The 14,438-nt window shown below is 35.2% G+C and overlaps 1 protein-coding gene across 1 annotated transcript in view; it reads left to right on the forward strand.

Moving 5' to 3' along the window:
• The window catches only part of LOC128661600 (collagen alpha-1(XXI) chain-like), a 173,039-nt gene that overhangs the window by 54,772 nt on the left and 103,829 nt on the right, over positions 1 to 14,438 (forward strand). Inside the window, exons 4-10 of the mRNA XM_053715836.1 lie at positions 1,320 to 1,545; positions 5,330 to 5,503; positions 8,011 to 8,088; positions 10,270 to 10,281; positions 10,376 to 10,459; positions 11,204 to 11,257; positions 11,863 to 11,916. Of these exons, the coding sequence (XP_053571811.1) occupies positions 1,320 to 1,545; positions 5,330 to 5,503; positions 8,011 to 8,088; positions 10,270 to 10,281; positions 10,376 to 10,459; positions 11,204 to 11,257; positions 11,863 to 11,916 (682 nt within the window). The remainder of the gene's footprint in view (positions 1 to 1,319; positions 1,546 to 5,329; positions 5,504 to 8,010; positions 8,089 to 10,269; positions 10,282 to 10,375; positions 10,460 to 11,203; positions 11,258 to 11,862; positions 11,917 to 14,438) is intronic.

The raw sequence follows: 14,438 nt of genomic DNA on the forward strand, positions 1-14,438 counted from the left end.
GGTTTGTGACTAGGTTTAGGGCTGAGGTTACACTGAGATTAAGGACTCATTTTAGAGTTAGGGCTAGGATTACAGTTGGCACTATGGTTAGAGTTATGACTAAAGTTATGGTCAGGGCTAGAGCTAGGGTTAGTATTTGGGTTAGTTATGGATTTATGGGTAGGGTCAGGGCTAACAGTAGTAGGCTTCATTATACTCAGGTAATTATCCTCTCCATTTCCTACTTTATTATTTAAAGTAAATTCATTTGTAACACATCATTCTTTAAGGAACAGTCTCAGAAAAGATTTACACTGAGGTTTTGTCTAAAATTCTAGGGATTTACCCTAATATTATACATAACACTCACTCTAAAATATTTCAGAGTAAGGATTATGCATAATGTTAGGGTTAATCATTCATTTTAAGAATGTTAGAGTGTTTTAGATCTACCATGTGTTTATGTTATGGTTAAAACTGTCATGTAATCATGTGAGGTGTCTGGAGACTCTACAAGGGAAGGAGGCTTCTTGTATATTTTAGTGAGTGATGCTGCTTCAGTAAAATGCTACATGTGTACTTATTATTTAAATACCTAAAAAAAATAGTTTATAGTTACTAACCAAAGTATTAGCAGACACAAATTACCTTGTGCTTGAACAGTACAGGCAATTGTATTTATGATTTGATATTCTCATTTAGATGTATGAATATAGACACCCAGAAGTTGCACAATAGACATGCACCAGGAGAGTTGTGTTATATAATCTATTTTTTTATTCATTCCTTTGGAAATAGGATAATGGGACACTTTAATGGAAAAAAATAAAATGCTCTTGTTTGTTCAAACTATTAACAGCTGTTTGTACCCCCAGCAGTAATAGATAATGCCCATGAGCACATGCAAGTTATTTTTACGTTTGAGTCTCTTGCCAAAGAGGTTAAACACATAGCTAAAGTCCCATTATGAGACACAGCACATTGAAGCTCCTAAGCAGAATACACCAGAAGATTGGAGGCAACATGTGTATGCTGCCCTTAATTGGCTCATCAGCCATATCCTGCCTAGGAGCTGTAGTGGTTTGGTGCTCCCTTGTGGTGTGTTAGCTTTGTGTTTAACTCATTTTGCAAGGATCAAACACATTGTGTATTGTAAGTATGCAAAAATGAAATGCTTTAACATATTCAAACATGTTGCATCTGAATTTTTCTAATATTTTGATATTTATAATGAAGAGATGGACCAAGTTGGTATCATCTACAATATATTTATTTATATTTATAGATAGTGTATTATGTATTTCAGTTTGCTAAGCATTTCTCTTGCCTATTACATTCAGAGATATCTTCCCAGAAGGTCTACCTCCTTCATACGTCTTTGTGGCAACATACCGGTTGAAGGGTCCTTCACTGAATAATACTATTGACCTTTGGAGAATACTGTCAAAAGCAGGTGAAGTCCAGGCTGCTGTAACTCTGGATGGCACAGACAATTCTGTCATATTTACTGCTACTCAATTAAATGAAGACTCTCAAATCATTAGGTTCAAAGACCAAAGGTTAAAGGTGAGCATTTATTTCATTTTACAGGTATCCTAACTTCTGGTTCACAGAAATAAAAAGTGCTATAACTTAAAAGGACTGTAAACACCTTATCATTATATTTCTGTTGTCTTGCTATAGAATAACATATTAGTCATGTCCAAACATTCTTAAAACAAACTAACAACTTGTTTCCTGCAATTATTTTCCAATAGCCAAACTCCACCCCCCACTTGCCTTATATGGAAGAGACAATATGGACTTAAGATTACCTCTATGTATTGGTATTGCAAAACCACTAGTTTTTTATTTTTATTTTACTTGGTTTAACCATGGCAGCCATCTTTGTGTCATGGTGCGCAACAAATTTTGGTTATACAAATGTTTATGAAACCTCAATATCTCAGCTCAAGATGGTCCTAGATCCTTGGAACAAAAACTGATCTCTAGATCACATTAATATTATAAACATTTTGTAAATGCTTGATCCTTAGACTTCGAACTTAAGTCCTAATGTAATGATGAAAATTGCTGAAAGTTCCAATTTTAGTGTCAATTCATAACGAGAGGGGTTTGAGTCTTTTTTTTTAAGGGGTATCTTGGTAAGTATAGTGTGCATGCGGAACATTTCAAGTTTGAGACTTCTTCTCTTTTTTTATGGGGGCGAGAAAGTTAAATGTTTTTAACATTTCCCCTCGCATTTCTCTATGGTACATTCTGCTGTAAAATATTTGCGTTTGAGATTCTATTGGTCACAGAGCTAGGGCTAGTAGAAATCTGAAGAAAAGCCTATTTTATTCATGCGTTTTGAGAAATGACAAGATGCAATATAAACATAACAAATAATAAAAATTAACAGTATTTTACACTAATTATGTATATGATTGACACACCACAATTTCAAGTTACATATTTTATTTGAAGCTATGAGATTTCCTCACTCGGTCTCTAAGAAATGTTGTGGGAGGTTACAGTGGCAGTAGTCAACTGGGTAGGTGTCATTTTTATGAGAACATTGTTCATGGTAACCCATGCTTTGTCCACACTAGATATCTTGAATTATGTTCTTGGTCCCGGTTTTATAAAAACATCTTAAGCCTAACCACCACTGGAGATTATAGAGACAATCAACACAGTCATTATTCCATAGGATAAGGGGGACAAATTTAATCACTGCATGTTCTTCCAACTTTTGCAATGCAGATGTAAAGAAGTATCTGACAGTATACTCTCTGATACTGCCTCAAAATGGTGACATTTTATTGTATTGTATAACCAAAATTTGTTGTTAACCATGACACAAAGATGGCTGCCGTGGTTAAACCAATTAAAATAAAAAAATAAAAAATGGTGGCTATACAATACCAACACAGAGAGGTAATCACTCAAAAAAAATTAAACATTAAAAACAACAATTTTTTTTTGTTGACAATCATTAGATACGTTTTTTTTGTAATTAAGCCCATATTTGTAAAAGTATATAATCATATTATTCTAATAAGGCTAATATTTGCTTTGACTACATCATTATGTCTTGAATGTATTTATTGTTTAATATTCATTTAATGAAAATCATTACAGGCATTTTTTATATAAACTATCAAGCCCAGTTGTGTTTCAATATCTGTATAAATATGTTCTATCTTTGTTGCTCCTGTTATAGTCTATTTCTAAGGACAAGACAGTGAAATGTTTTTGACAGTGATCAATATATAGATATAGTATAAACATTTCATGCTGCCTAGAAAATTAGCACTGCAAGATTATTTACTTTAAAGGGACAGTAAAGTAAAAATGTTATTTTCTTAATTCAGATGGACCATGCAATTTTAAACAACTTTCCAATTTACTTCTGTTATCTAATTTACTTTAATCTTTTATATCCTTAGTTTAAAAGCATACCTAGATAGGCTCAGGAGCAGCAATACTGGAAGCACATGTAAGAGGTACACTTGTATGGCCAAATGTATGTGGACATCTGACCCTCACAACTATATGAGCTTGTTGGATGTCACATTCAAAACCATGGGCATAAATATGGAGTTGCTCCCCCCCCCCCCCCCCTTTACAGTTATAACAGCCACAGTTCTTCTGGGAAGACTTTCCACAAGATTTTTTTTCTAGTGTGTCTGCGGAAATCTGTGCCCATTAAAAAGAGCATTTTTGAGATCAGGCACTGGTGTTGGACAAGAAGGTCTCATAATCAGCATTCCAATTCATTCCAAATGTGTTCAGTAAAATTGAGGTTAGGGCTCTCAAGTTCCTCCACACAAAACTCATCAAACCATGTCTTCATGGACCTCACTTTGTGCACAAGGGCACAGTCATGCTGATAGAGGAAAGCACCTTCCCCAAGCTGTTGCCACAAAGTTGGAAGCACGCAATTGTCTAATATGTCTGTAGCAATAAGATGACCCTTAACAGTAACTAGGGGCTTAGTCTAAACCCTGAAAAACTGCCTCAGACCATTAACCCTTCTCCACTATACTTTACAGTTGGCATTATGCATTCCAGTAGATAGCTTTCTCCCGGCATCTACCACACCTAGATTCTTCTATGAGAATGCAATATATTTATTACCACATATATTCTCATCACAACAGAGAACACATTTCCACTGTTTCAGAGTCCAGTGGCAGTGTGCACTACACCAACTGCACAGCCATGGAAACCTGTTTTATTAAGCTCCTGACACACAATTCATGGAACTTAGTAGTATGTGCTATGCACTTCAGCATTCAGAAGCCCAGCTCTCTGAGTTTTGTGATCTACCACTTTGTGGCTAGGCTGTTGTTGCTCCTAGAGGCTTCCACTTAACAATAATAGCAGTTTCTTGGGGCAATTCTAGTGAACCACACATTTCATTAACTGACTTGTGGGGCTGGAACACCTGAACTTAATAATTAACAAGGTTGTCCACATACTTTTGGCCATGTAGTGTAACCTCACTAAAAAACAGGGATTGTTGTTATAGTCCTTATGGGTGCTAGCAGTGTAAATTCAACCCCTCAGTTTTGCTTATTCCACCTTTTGAAACTAAACTGACATATATAGTTATTGGCTATGGTATTATTTTCATTTAAATTTAAAAAAATGTACACATTTTGAGGAAGGTAAGCAGATAAATAGTGGGCAAGATGCAGATTACACAAACATGTACTGGCTTTGGCATAAGCATTTGGTTGCAATCTTTTCTCCACAGAATTACTCAATGAAGAAATGGTGTTCAAGAGAAAGCTATTGGCGGCGCTGTTATAATATCATATAAGACCCATTGACATATGGCGTCTGTCAGACATATGCCCACACTGGGCCAAAACTTAAATACTGTTTACTGAATCCCTTGTTGATAATATGCCCACATCAGATTAGACTCATGGCCTGTAGCCCGTTAGCCACATGCCCACATTAGACCTCCAATTAGACCTTATGTCCTTGTTGTATTACTTACATTTTACTGGACATGCACTAAAATACTGGACAGCAGTAATCAAAGTAGGACAAAAACCTAGTAATTCCTCTCCTTATACTATTCATCATTAAAAGGATATAAAAAATGCAGCTAAGTGTGAGATTTGTTTCAGTTAGATAAACTTGGTTTCACATGCACAAACTGCAAATCCAGCATCATCCTCACTACCACAATGTCACATATTTTCACATATTTTCCTGCATGTTGGGATTCCCTATAACTGCCAATAGTCAAAATGTTTACATAAATATGTTTAGACTTTCTTCTGAAGAGTTTTTCCTTGCTGGTCTGGTAAAATGGTTAACCAATAAGACGTATGTCTGCTTTTTCCATTAGAAACTGTTTGATGAAGATTGGCATCAGCTAAAGATCTTAGTAAGAAGTAAATATGCAATATTATATGTGGATGATGAGCTCATTCAGAATAAACAAATTAATGAAATTGGGCCAATATACATCAATGGTAACACTCAAGTTGTAAAGGAAACAAACACCGAAAAAACAATCGCTGTAAGTATATACTGTATGTAGATTGCAATTCTGTGTAGTTTCACACAGTAATGTCATTTTAGCTCAAATATATATATTTTTATTATAGTTAATATAGTTTTTATATGATTTCTATGAAATGAAGATTACCATCATAAATATTTTTAAATAATGAAAATAAATCTATATACATGACTATGCAGTAAGTTTAGTGAACTATGCAATGTACATTCTTTATTCATTTTGCTTTCCTTAACTGTAATTTACAGATAAAACTTGTATAATTTCCCCTCCCAAAGAGGCAAGAGTTTATACTGTATATTTACAGGGACATGGAAGTAAAAAAATAAACTTTTATGACTAAGGGATCAATCACAAAGAAAATGAGTTTCCAATTTCCTACGATTTTGTTAGTGTTTTTCAAGTAATCACAATTATGAATGGATATGGCCAATAAAAGGCCCTAGCCACGATTGGGTTTTCAACTGAAAATCTCCTGATAGTTGTAATCCATTTTTACTTGGGCATAATGGGTATACTGTGATTGTTTTTAAATTTTCATCTGCAAACAAGGAGAAAAGTGTGCGAATCAGCCAATAGGAATTCAAGGGACGCCATCTTTAATTGCGTACCTTGCATTCACTATTCAGTGTACGGTGGCTATCGGAAGAAGAGGATCCTTCATGCTCCATGGCTCCGCGGTCGCCGGTCTTCACTTCCGCTGTCCTGGATGAAGAAAGAAGAGGTCCCCGCTTGGAAGAAGATGTCGGCCGCTTGGAAGAAGACTTCACCGCATGGAAGAGGACCTTCTCCGCATGGAAAAGGACCTTCGGTGGATTCTTACACCACCCTGCCATTTTCAGCTAACATTCCATTGAGGATGCGTGCACAATTGTGTGTGCAACTGCCGACGGACATTACAAACGCAATTATAGTATAGATAAGAACCTTGTAATAATTCCATTGCCGTAAGAAGATGGCAGCACTTTATTTTAAATAGTGATTATTGAAAACACAATTATTGGGACAACAAACAGTTCATCACAATCATAGCAACACAATTGCTCATAGAAAGGTCATTTAAAAAGTCAAAAGAAATGTAAATTACAATCACGAAAATAAGAGTATGACATAAAAACAATGTGATTGCTAAACGTGGTTTCTAGATGTTGCGGTCGTGATTTACCTTTTTGCCCTTTTCCGCCAGATCTCGTTTGCTGTACAAGATATCACATATATGTCTATTAAATACATGTTCATGTGTACATTGCTGGCCCTCCCACTAACAACAGACTATACAATAGGGTTTAAAAGAGGTTTAATGAATCTAGAAAAATAAATTGCAAAAGAGTAAAAAAAAATCTGTAATATCACAAACGTTTAAGAGTATATTTATTTGGACTACAGAGCAAATTGTTTGCTAAATAGCATGTGTCCCATATAAATAAAACAGTAAAAATAAGTATAGCACAAGTAAATGTCTCTGTATGTAGGTTTCTGTGCAAACAGTTTTTGAAATTTAGGGCTAGATTATGAGTGGATCAGTATTTTGCGGTCTCCACTGGTGCGTTAACTCCGGTAGACAGAGTTTTTTGCGAGCGTCGGGTAGAGCACGTATTACAAGTTGAAAGCAAAACATTTTCGCAGGAGCTATAACCCGACGAGCGCAAAAATCCGAAGTCCTAATATTGTGACCGCATTAACCTATTTATTCATAAACATATATTTATATACAGTATATATATCTGATGGTATTTTTGGTAAAATGTATGTATGTATATACAGTATATATATATATACATATAGGTATAGATATATACATATATATAGGAATATCTTATTAAAAATACTTAGAACATAGTCCCCATATGTGGAGAACATTGGAATGTGAAATATTTATGGTAAATACACAGTTAAACACTTTAATTTTAATTTTTATTAGATAGTGTTATTATGAGTGTAACTGTACTTTTAAATGTATTTAATGTTTTTTGTCCAACTGTTTAGTGTCGCATATCAGTTAACCAGAGCTCTGAAGTCACACTATCCCGACACGCATTTTACACTAGAGTGAAATCGCTTACTTTTTAACTTGTAATTCACACGTTACTTCCAACTCACGCAAAGAGCTGTGAAAAAACTATTTTTGCTTATGCGCAACAGTTAGCGCACCACTCGTAATCTAGTCCTAAATGTGCAGTTTTTAGATTTAGGGGACCTTGTTTTTATTGTTTGATTCAATTTTGTTTGATTAATTTTGCGAGCCTCAGTTCTGAGTTTCTTGTAGTTCAGTTAATTCTAGTCAATAAATATTATAAAATGGTGGATAGAAGGTGATTGACCCCTTACATAGAACCTATAATTTAAAAAAAAAAACGTTCAAAATTATTTTAAAATACTGAGGGCGCAAGCTTGCTTAAATCATAAGTAATATCAGTATAATAATGTAGAGGGCAAGCGCACAACTAAAAGAAATATAGATTATGCACAAATTGAATTTAAATATTTAACCTGTTTTATGGTTTTAGATGGAAATACAAAAACTTAGACTGTACTGTGATCCAGAGCAGAGTGAACGAGAAACAGCCTGTGAAATCTACTCTGTGGTAAGTTACAAGTAATATTATGCTATAAGTCTGAGAGAAAAAGAAGTCTTAAAAATTATAGGAGAAAAATTATAGCAAAAAATGTATAGGGTATAAATATAGTACTGTGTATATATCATTACTCAGAGAGATAGAATATCATGTATTAGGGCTTTAAACAGAATATGGGGCCGATTTATCACGGCCTGAATGGGGCCGTACACCTCTGTTTCCGCGCGAGCCTTCAGGCTCGCTGGAAACAGGAATTAAGAAGCAGCGATCTTAAGACCGCTGCTCCTTAACTTGTCCGCCTGCTCTGAAGCGGCGGAGAGCAACCTGCCCGATCGCATACGATCGGGCTGATTGGCACCCCCTGCTACTGGCCTAATGGCCGCAAATCTGCAGGGGGCAGCGTATGCTGTCTGCATTTATCGATGTCTGGCGGATATGATCACTACAGCGGATCACGTCCACTAGACACATGCTATATCTACCCCTATGTCTCATAATAAATGGACAAGTGTAGTTTTAAGCTATTATAATTGAATATCAATATACTTTGTATGGAAATATGACGTATTGGTCTAATGAAACCTAGGACGTACCTTAGGATAAACGCTGGATTTGAGTTAAAAAACTGCTATATCTGACATGCCACCGAAAACAGCTTGAAATTACGTTAGGAACATGGAAGTAAATGATATGCATTGCTGGAGAGTACAGCACCATAGTTCTATTGCAAGGAACTTTAAAATGCAAAGTGTGATAAAATAAGAGGGTTGCATTACCCTTTTTAATGAAAATATAATCCATGAAACATGCAAATGTCCGGTGCATGTGCATGTATGTGATTGGTGGGTATTTTCTAAGCACATTGCATGGCGCATGCTTATCAATTAGTGCCCGTGTACAGCCCCAGCTTTTTATGTACTTTTTAATATATCCACATTTTCCCAATGGTTGCAAGGCTATCATGGCATAATGAAGTTAATGTCTTGGCATCAGAACCTCGATCTAAATTCATAAATATCCTAAAACAAGAGAAAACAAGACAAGCCAGTGTAATCAAAGCATTCACCATCATTATAGAAACTGTACTCATAGAAAACGTGTTTTTTTATTGGCCACTGATATTTAATTTTAACAAGTATGACAAATTTTTGTAGATATTTTTATTGTTAAATCTTTTTACATAATTCAATAACTCTGCTAATGCTAAAAATATTATAGATCTATGTTATGAATTGTATTTAAAGAACAAATTATAGTGTAGCTTAAACATCTGAAACATTCTCAGTACACATTATTTTGAGATTAAATTGTATATTTTCTAGCATATTTCACCATGTATTTTGTTCAAATTAAGATTTTGTATACTTTTCTTGTCCAAATTGGCTTAAGATGTATTTGTAAGAACGTTGAAAGTGATTTTTCCCAAAACGTTTTCAGAGACTACTCATTATTGATATTAGAATCAAATTGCACGGGCATCAGGAACTGCATTAATCCCAAGTACAAAATCTAGTTTATAGCCTTTTTTTCCTTAAAGGGACAGTGTACCATAAAATGTTCTCCCCTTTAATTTGTTCCCAATGATCTATTTTACTTACTGGAGTGTATTCAGTGCAGAAGAAATTACACTCCCTGTAGGAGGTAGGAGAGATAAGTAATACATGTTAATTTTCAATAGTTCTATCTGAGCATCAGACTTTGGTTTACAGACAGAGATACTGCAAATAAGTGTGTGTGTACAGAAAGTAATAAAATAAGGAAATCGGAATTCACTGCAAGCTAAGCCCATTTTCATGGGTTGTGGTTTCAAAGAAGAAAACCAGCTATTTCATATACAAACAGAAACCTAAAGGATCCGTTTCTCATACATGTTATATCATGCAGCTGGTATAACAAGTCACTGGAAACACATTAATGGATAACAATTTTACAGTACACTGTCCCTTTAATTTTATACATTTGCATAATTGTGGATGCCTGACCTGCCTAGCACTAAACACTGCCCTAACATTTGCTCAGTTCCTCTGCCATGGGGTTAATAATTCTAATAATAATAATCAGGTGATTATAAACATTAAAACGTTATTTATCTTTTTAAATCTGTGTTTATTTTATATTTTTGTCATTGTTGCGAATATGTGAATCCTATATTTTATAGCACTAATATTTATATATTTTTTATATTAACAGAATGACCCAAGGGTAAGTAAATGATCCTGTTATATCTTTATAAAATCAAGCTACTACATAATAATATGCATTCTGGTTTGATGTCGGTTTATGCTCTAATTGACAGTGTCCGCTTGAGAGAGAGCAACCCAGTTCAACTTGCGAGTGTCCTGAAGGTCAACCAGGGTCACCAGGGTTTCCTGGCCCTGAAGTAAGCAACATTTATTTTTATTTTTTTAATGAAATTACTGGTTGAAATTTGTTATTTTCTTTGTATATACATAAACACGTGTATATTTGTGTATATTAGGCGAACAATCATTTAATAAATTACTTCAAGGTAAAATAATATACACACAGGAATAGTGTTATTTTACATTGCACTATAAACATATTTATGGACTTTCACTTGAAAATGACAAAGCTAAACTAAACAAACTAGGATCTTGTAGTTAAATTGTCAAACAAAACAGGTGGTGGTCCATATTGCAACAACAGTTTCTGCCCCATAAACAAGACATTGGGGCATATGTATCAAGCTCCGAATGGAGCTTGATGTCCCGTGTTTCTGGCGAGCCTGCAGGCTCGCCAGAAATAGCAGTTATGAAGCAGCAGCCACAAAGACCGCTGCTCCATAACCTGTCCGCCTGCTCTGAGCTGGCGGACAGACATCGCCGGAAATCAACCCGATCAAATACGATCGGGTTGATTGACACCCCCCTTGCTGGTGGCCCATTGGCCGCGAGTCTGCAGGGGGCGGCGTTGCACCAGCAGCTTTTGTGAGCTGCTGGTGCAATGCTGAATACGGCGAGCGTATTGCTCGCCGTATTCAGCAAGGTCTTTTGGACCTGATCCGCACTGTCGGATCAGGTACGACAGACCTTGATAACTAGAGGCCATAGACTTCTTCAGAATGTAGCTTTCAGTCTTTTGCATTTCTTCTCTTGTAAAACAGGGACATAAGGGAAACATGGGAGACCGTGGACCTCCTGGAATTGATGGTAAACCTGTAAGTAGAAATCTACTGTGAAAAAATCTGTTTAAATCTTTTTGATTTTACTGTTATAGATGAAACTTTGATCCTACAAATCTAATTTATATTGCACAAATGTTTTTTTTAGAACCAACAGGTAAACATTAAATTGTATCCCTTAAAATAATTTAGAAAACAGTAAAAATGTTTCACTTTATCTATCTATCTATCTATCTATCTATCTATCTATCTATCATCTATCTGTCTGTCTAATCTATATGTCAGTCTGTCTATCTAATTTATATGTCAGTCTGTCCGTGCATATTTCTGTCTATTTTATAGCTAGGTTGTTGCAAAGTTACATTTAGGAAACAGATTATATCTATCTATCTATCTATCTATCTATCTATCTATCTATCTATCTATCTTTTTGTCTGTCTTATTTATCTGTTTGTCTATCTGTGTCTGTCTACAGAAACAGTAAGAGTAACCCACAGAGAAAATCATTTGCCATTTGTTTTTAGGGAAAGGCTAAGTTACTAAATAAATGATGTTTTACTCCAGTGAAGGTATATGGAATATAATGCAGTATAAAAACAATGTTTCTGTATACAGCTTAATCGTATTTTATTTGCTTGCAGGGTTCATCAGGACCTCAGGGACCACCTGGCATATCGGGTACGCCAGGTGAGAAGGTTGGTGCTTATCTCTTTTAATTACAATTTTAATGACACCTCAACAAATTTGCAAATACCCTAAAAATCCATCTGGCCAACTAAAGAGATCAGATTCTATTGAAAGTCCTCTTTTTTATAGAGACAGGTGCCACATTTTAAGCCATAATTCAAAGCAAATTTATTTTATCTAAGCTAATAGTTATTATATTGCATAGTCTAAGGTTTACATAGTCTTAGCTTCACTAACACTGGAACATTCTCTCCTATAATTATTTCCAGTGGTTGCTACGCATTGATTATTGATTGATAAATTGTGCTCAATAACCTTGAGAAAAGAAAAGGGACAACGTTATTTACAATACCTGATACATTTTGTAGCCCCTCTTGTGAAAACTAGAGTATTTACATGATAATTACAAATATTACCTGTTATGTGATGGCAGAGGTGGTGGTACTCAGTACTGCTGAGTACCCCCACAAAAAAAAGCCCTGATTCTTTCTAATTCTTTGGCACCCATATGTAGCTTTTCAATAAACCACCTTTCTTTCTCTATTCTTAGTGAATAATTTGTATAGACTGGTAACTTTAGTTATGAAAAGGAGATGCTATACTGGAAAAATGTCTATCATCCATATGAAAGAGGAGCGTTTGAATATATATATATTATTGCAAAAACTGCAGAAAATGAACAATTGAACAGGAGATTATAGGTTCCCAGATTAAATTGTAGCAAGGTTACCAACCTAGAAATAAGACTTTAAAGGGATACTAACCCCATTTTTTTATTTCATGATTCAGATAGAGCATGCAATTTTAAGCACCTTTCTAATTTACTCCTATTATAAATTTTTCTTTGTTCTATTGCTATCTTGATTTGAAAAAGCAGTACTGTAAGCTTTAGAGCCAGGCCATTTTTTGTTCAGCACATGGGTAGCACTTGCTGATTTGTGGCTAAATGTAGCAAACCAATCAGCAGCTCTACCAAGGTGCTGAACTAAAAAATGGGCCGGCTCCTAACCTTTTCTTACTGCTTTTTCAAATCAAGATAATATGAGAACACAGAAAAATTGATAATAGGAGTAAATTAGAAAATTGCTTAAAATTGCATGCTCTATCTGAATCATGAAAGAAAAAATGAGGGGTTAGTATCCCTTTAACAGTCTACTTTGAATTTTTATTGTTTATATAGATAGATAATCTCTTGCATTTTAGCCAATCAGTGCTGACTCCTAGGTAATTCCACTGGAGTAAGCACAATGTTTTCTATATGGCACACAAGAACTAGCACTGTATAGTTGTAAAAATGTATTGAGATAAGATTTTGGCCTTCAAGGTCTTAGAAATTAGTATATGTTGCGTCTCTGCTCTATTTTTAATAGCAATGCTCACTCTCTAACTTAACATTAGTAGAACATGATTTTGGGAGGTCTTATTTAACTTAAAATTAAAACTTACATATAAAAGGGAACTATCTATTAATCATAAGTAGTGCCATTGGTACTTTTCTGCTAATAAATTAGTATATGAGCCTACCTAGGGTTAGCTTTCAACAAAGAATACCAAAAGAAAAAAAGCAAATGTGATGATAAAAGTAAACTGGAAAGTTGTTTAAAATGTCATGCCCTCTCTGAGACATGAAAGCTTAAAGGGACAGTTCACCTAAAATTATTCTCCCATTTAAACTATTCCCAATGATCCAATTTGTCTGCTGGAGTGTATTAAATTTTTTACAAGTAGCTCCTTTACCCATGTTTTGGCCTTTGAAATAGCTGATTTAGCTTGTGGTTTCCCAACCTATACTGAAAGTTTTGATACTGGGGTCTCAGCTAAGTAAACACAGCCAGCAGAAGTAGTTAAACTCACAGTGGGGTGCAGGATAGTTCAGTAATAAAATGATAATTCTCCATTGTTCTCTCTATGTATTGAGCTTTAGTTTTCCAGACAAATATAAGATAAGGAAGCAAGTGTGTGTACACAAAGTGCAGTGGCGTAGCGTGGGTTGCCAGCGCCCAGGGCAAGGCAAGTATTGCGCCCCCTACACCTATACCCACACAGTCATACACATATGCATACACCTATACCCACACACATGCATACACTGTGATACTCAGCAACCTATACTCAGCAACGATACTCAAGCAGACATATAGTGGAGTATAAGTGTTAGAGTAGCCTGTGACTTGAGTCTCACAACATTTTTAGGTAGGCAATTCAAATCTGCTCACTAAACTTAATAAAGTGCAATTCACACAGGGTAGATATGTTCACCTAACAAACACTACAGCCTGTACAGCCTAATGTGTGGGGCTATTCCACAATATCTTATTTTCATTTTAAGTCTTATTATGATTTATAATTATGTATACTAGACTAGCAATGAGTAAATATTACTCGTTGTCAACGTCTTATATCTGCAAGCAAAGCATAATCCAAGAATAGAGAGGGGGGAGTGTTTCTGTATGACTCTGGGGCCGGCTGTTTCAGTAATTTACAAAGGGATGAAAGAGAGCAAGGGCAAGGCAGCTCATATATTTTTCAT

This window comes from Bombina bombina, chromosome 5, assembly GCF_027579735.1.
Source record: "Bombina bombina isolate aBomBom1 chromosome 5, aBomBom1.pri, whole genome shotgun sequence".
NCBI classification, from domain to species: domain Eukaryota; kingdom Metazoa; phylum Chordata; class Amphibia; order Anura; family Bombinatoridae; genus Bombina; species Bombina bombina.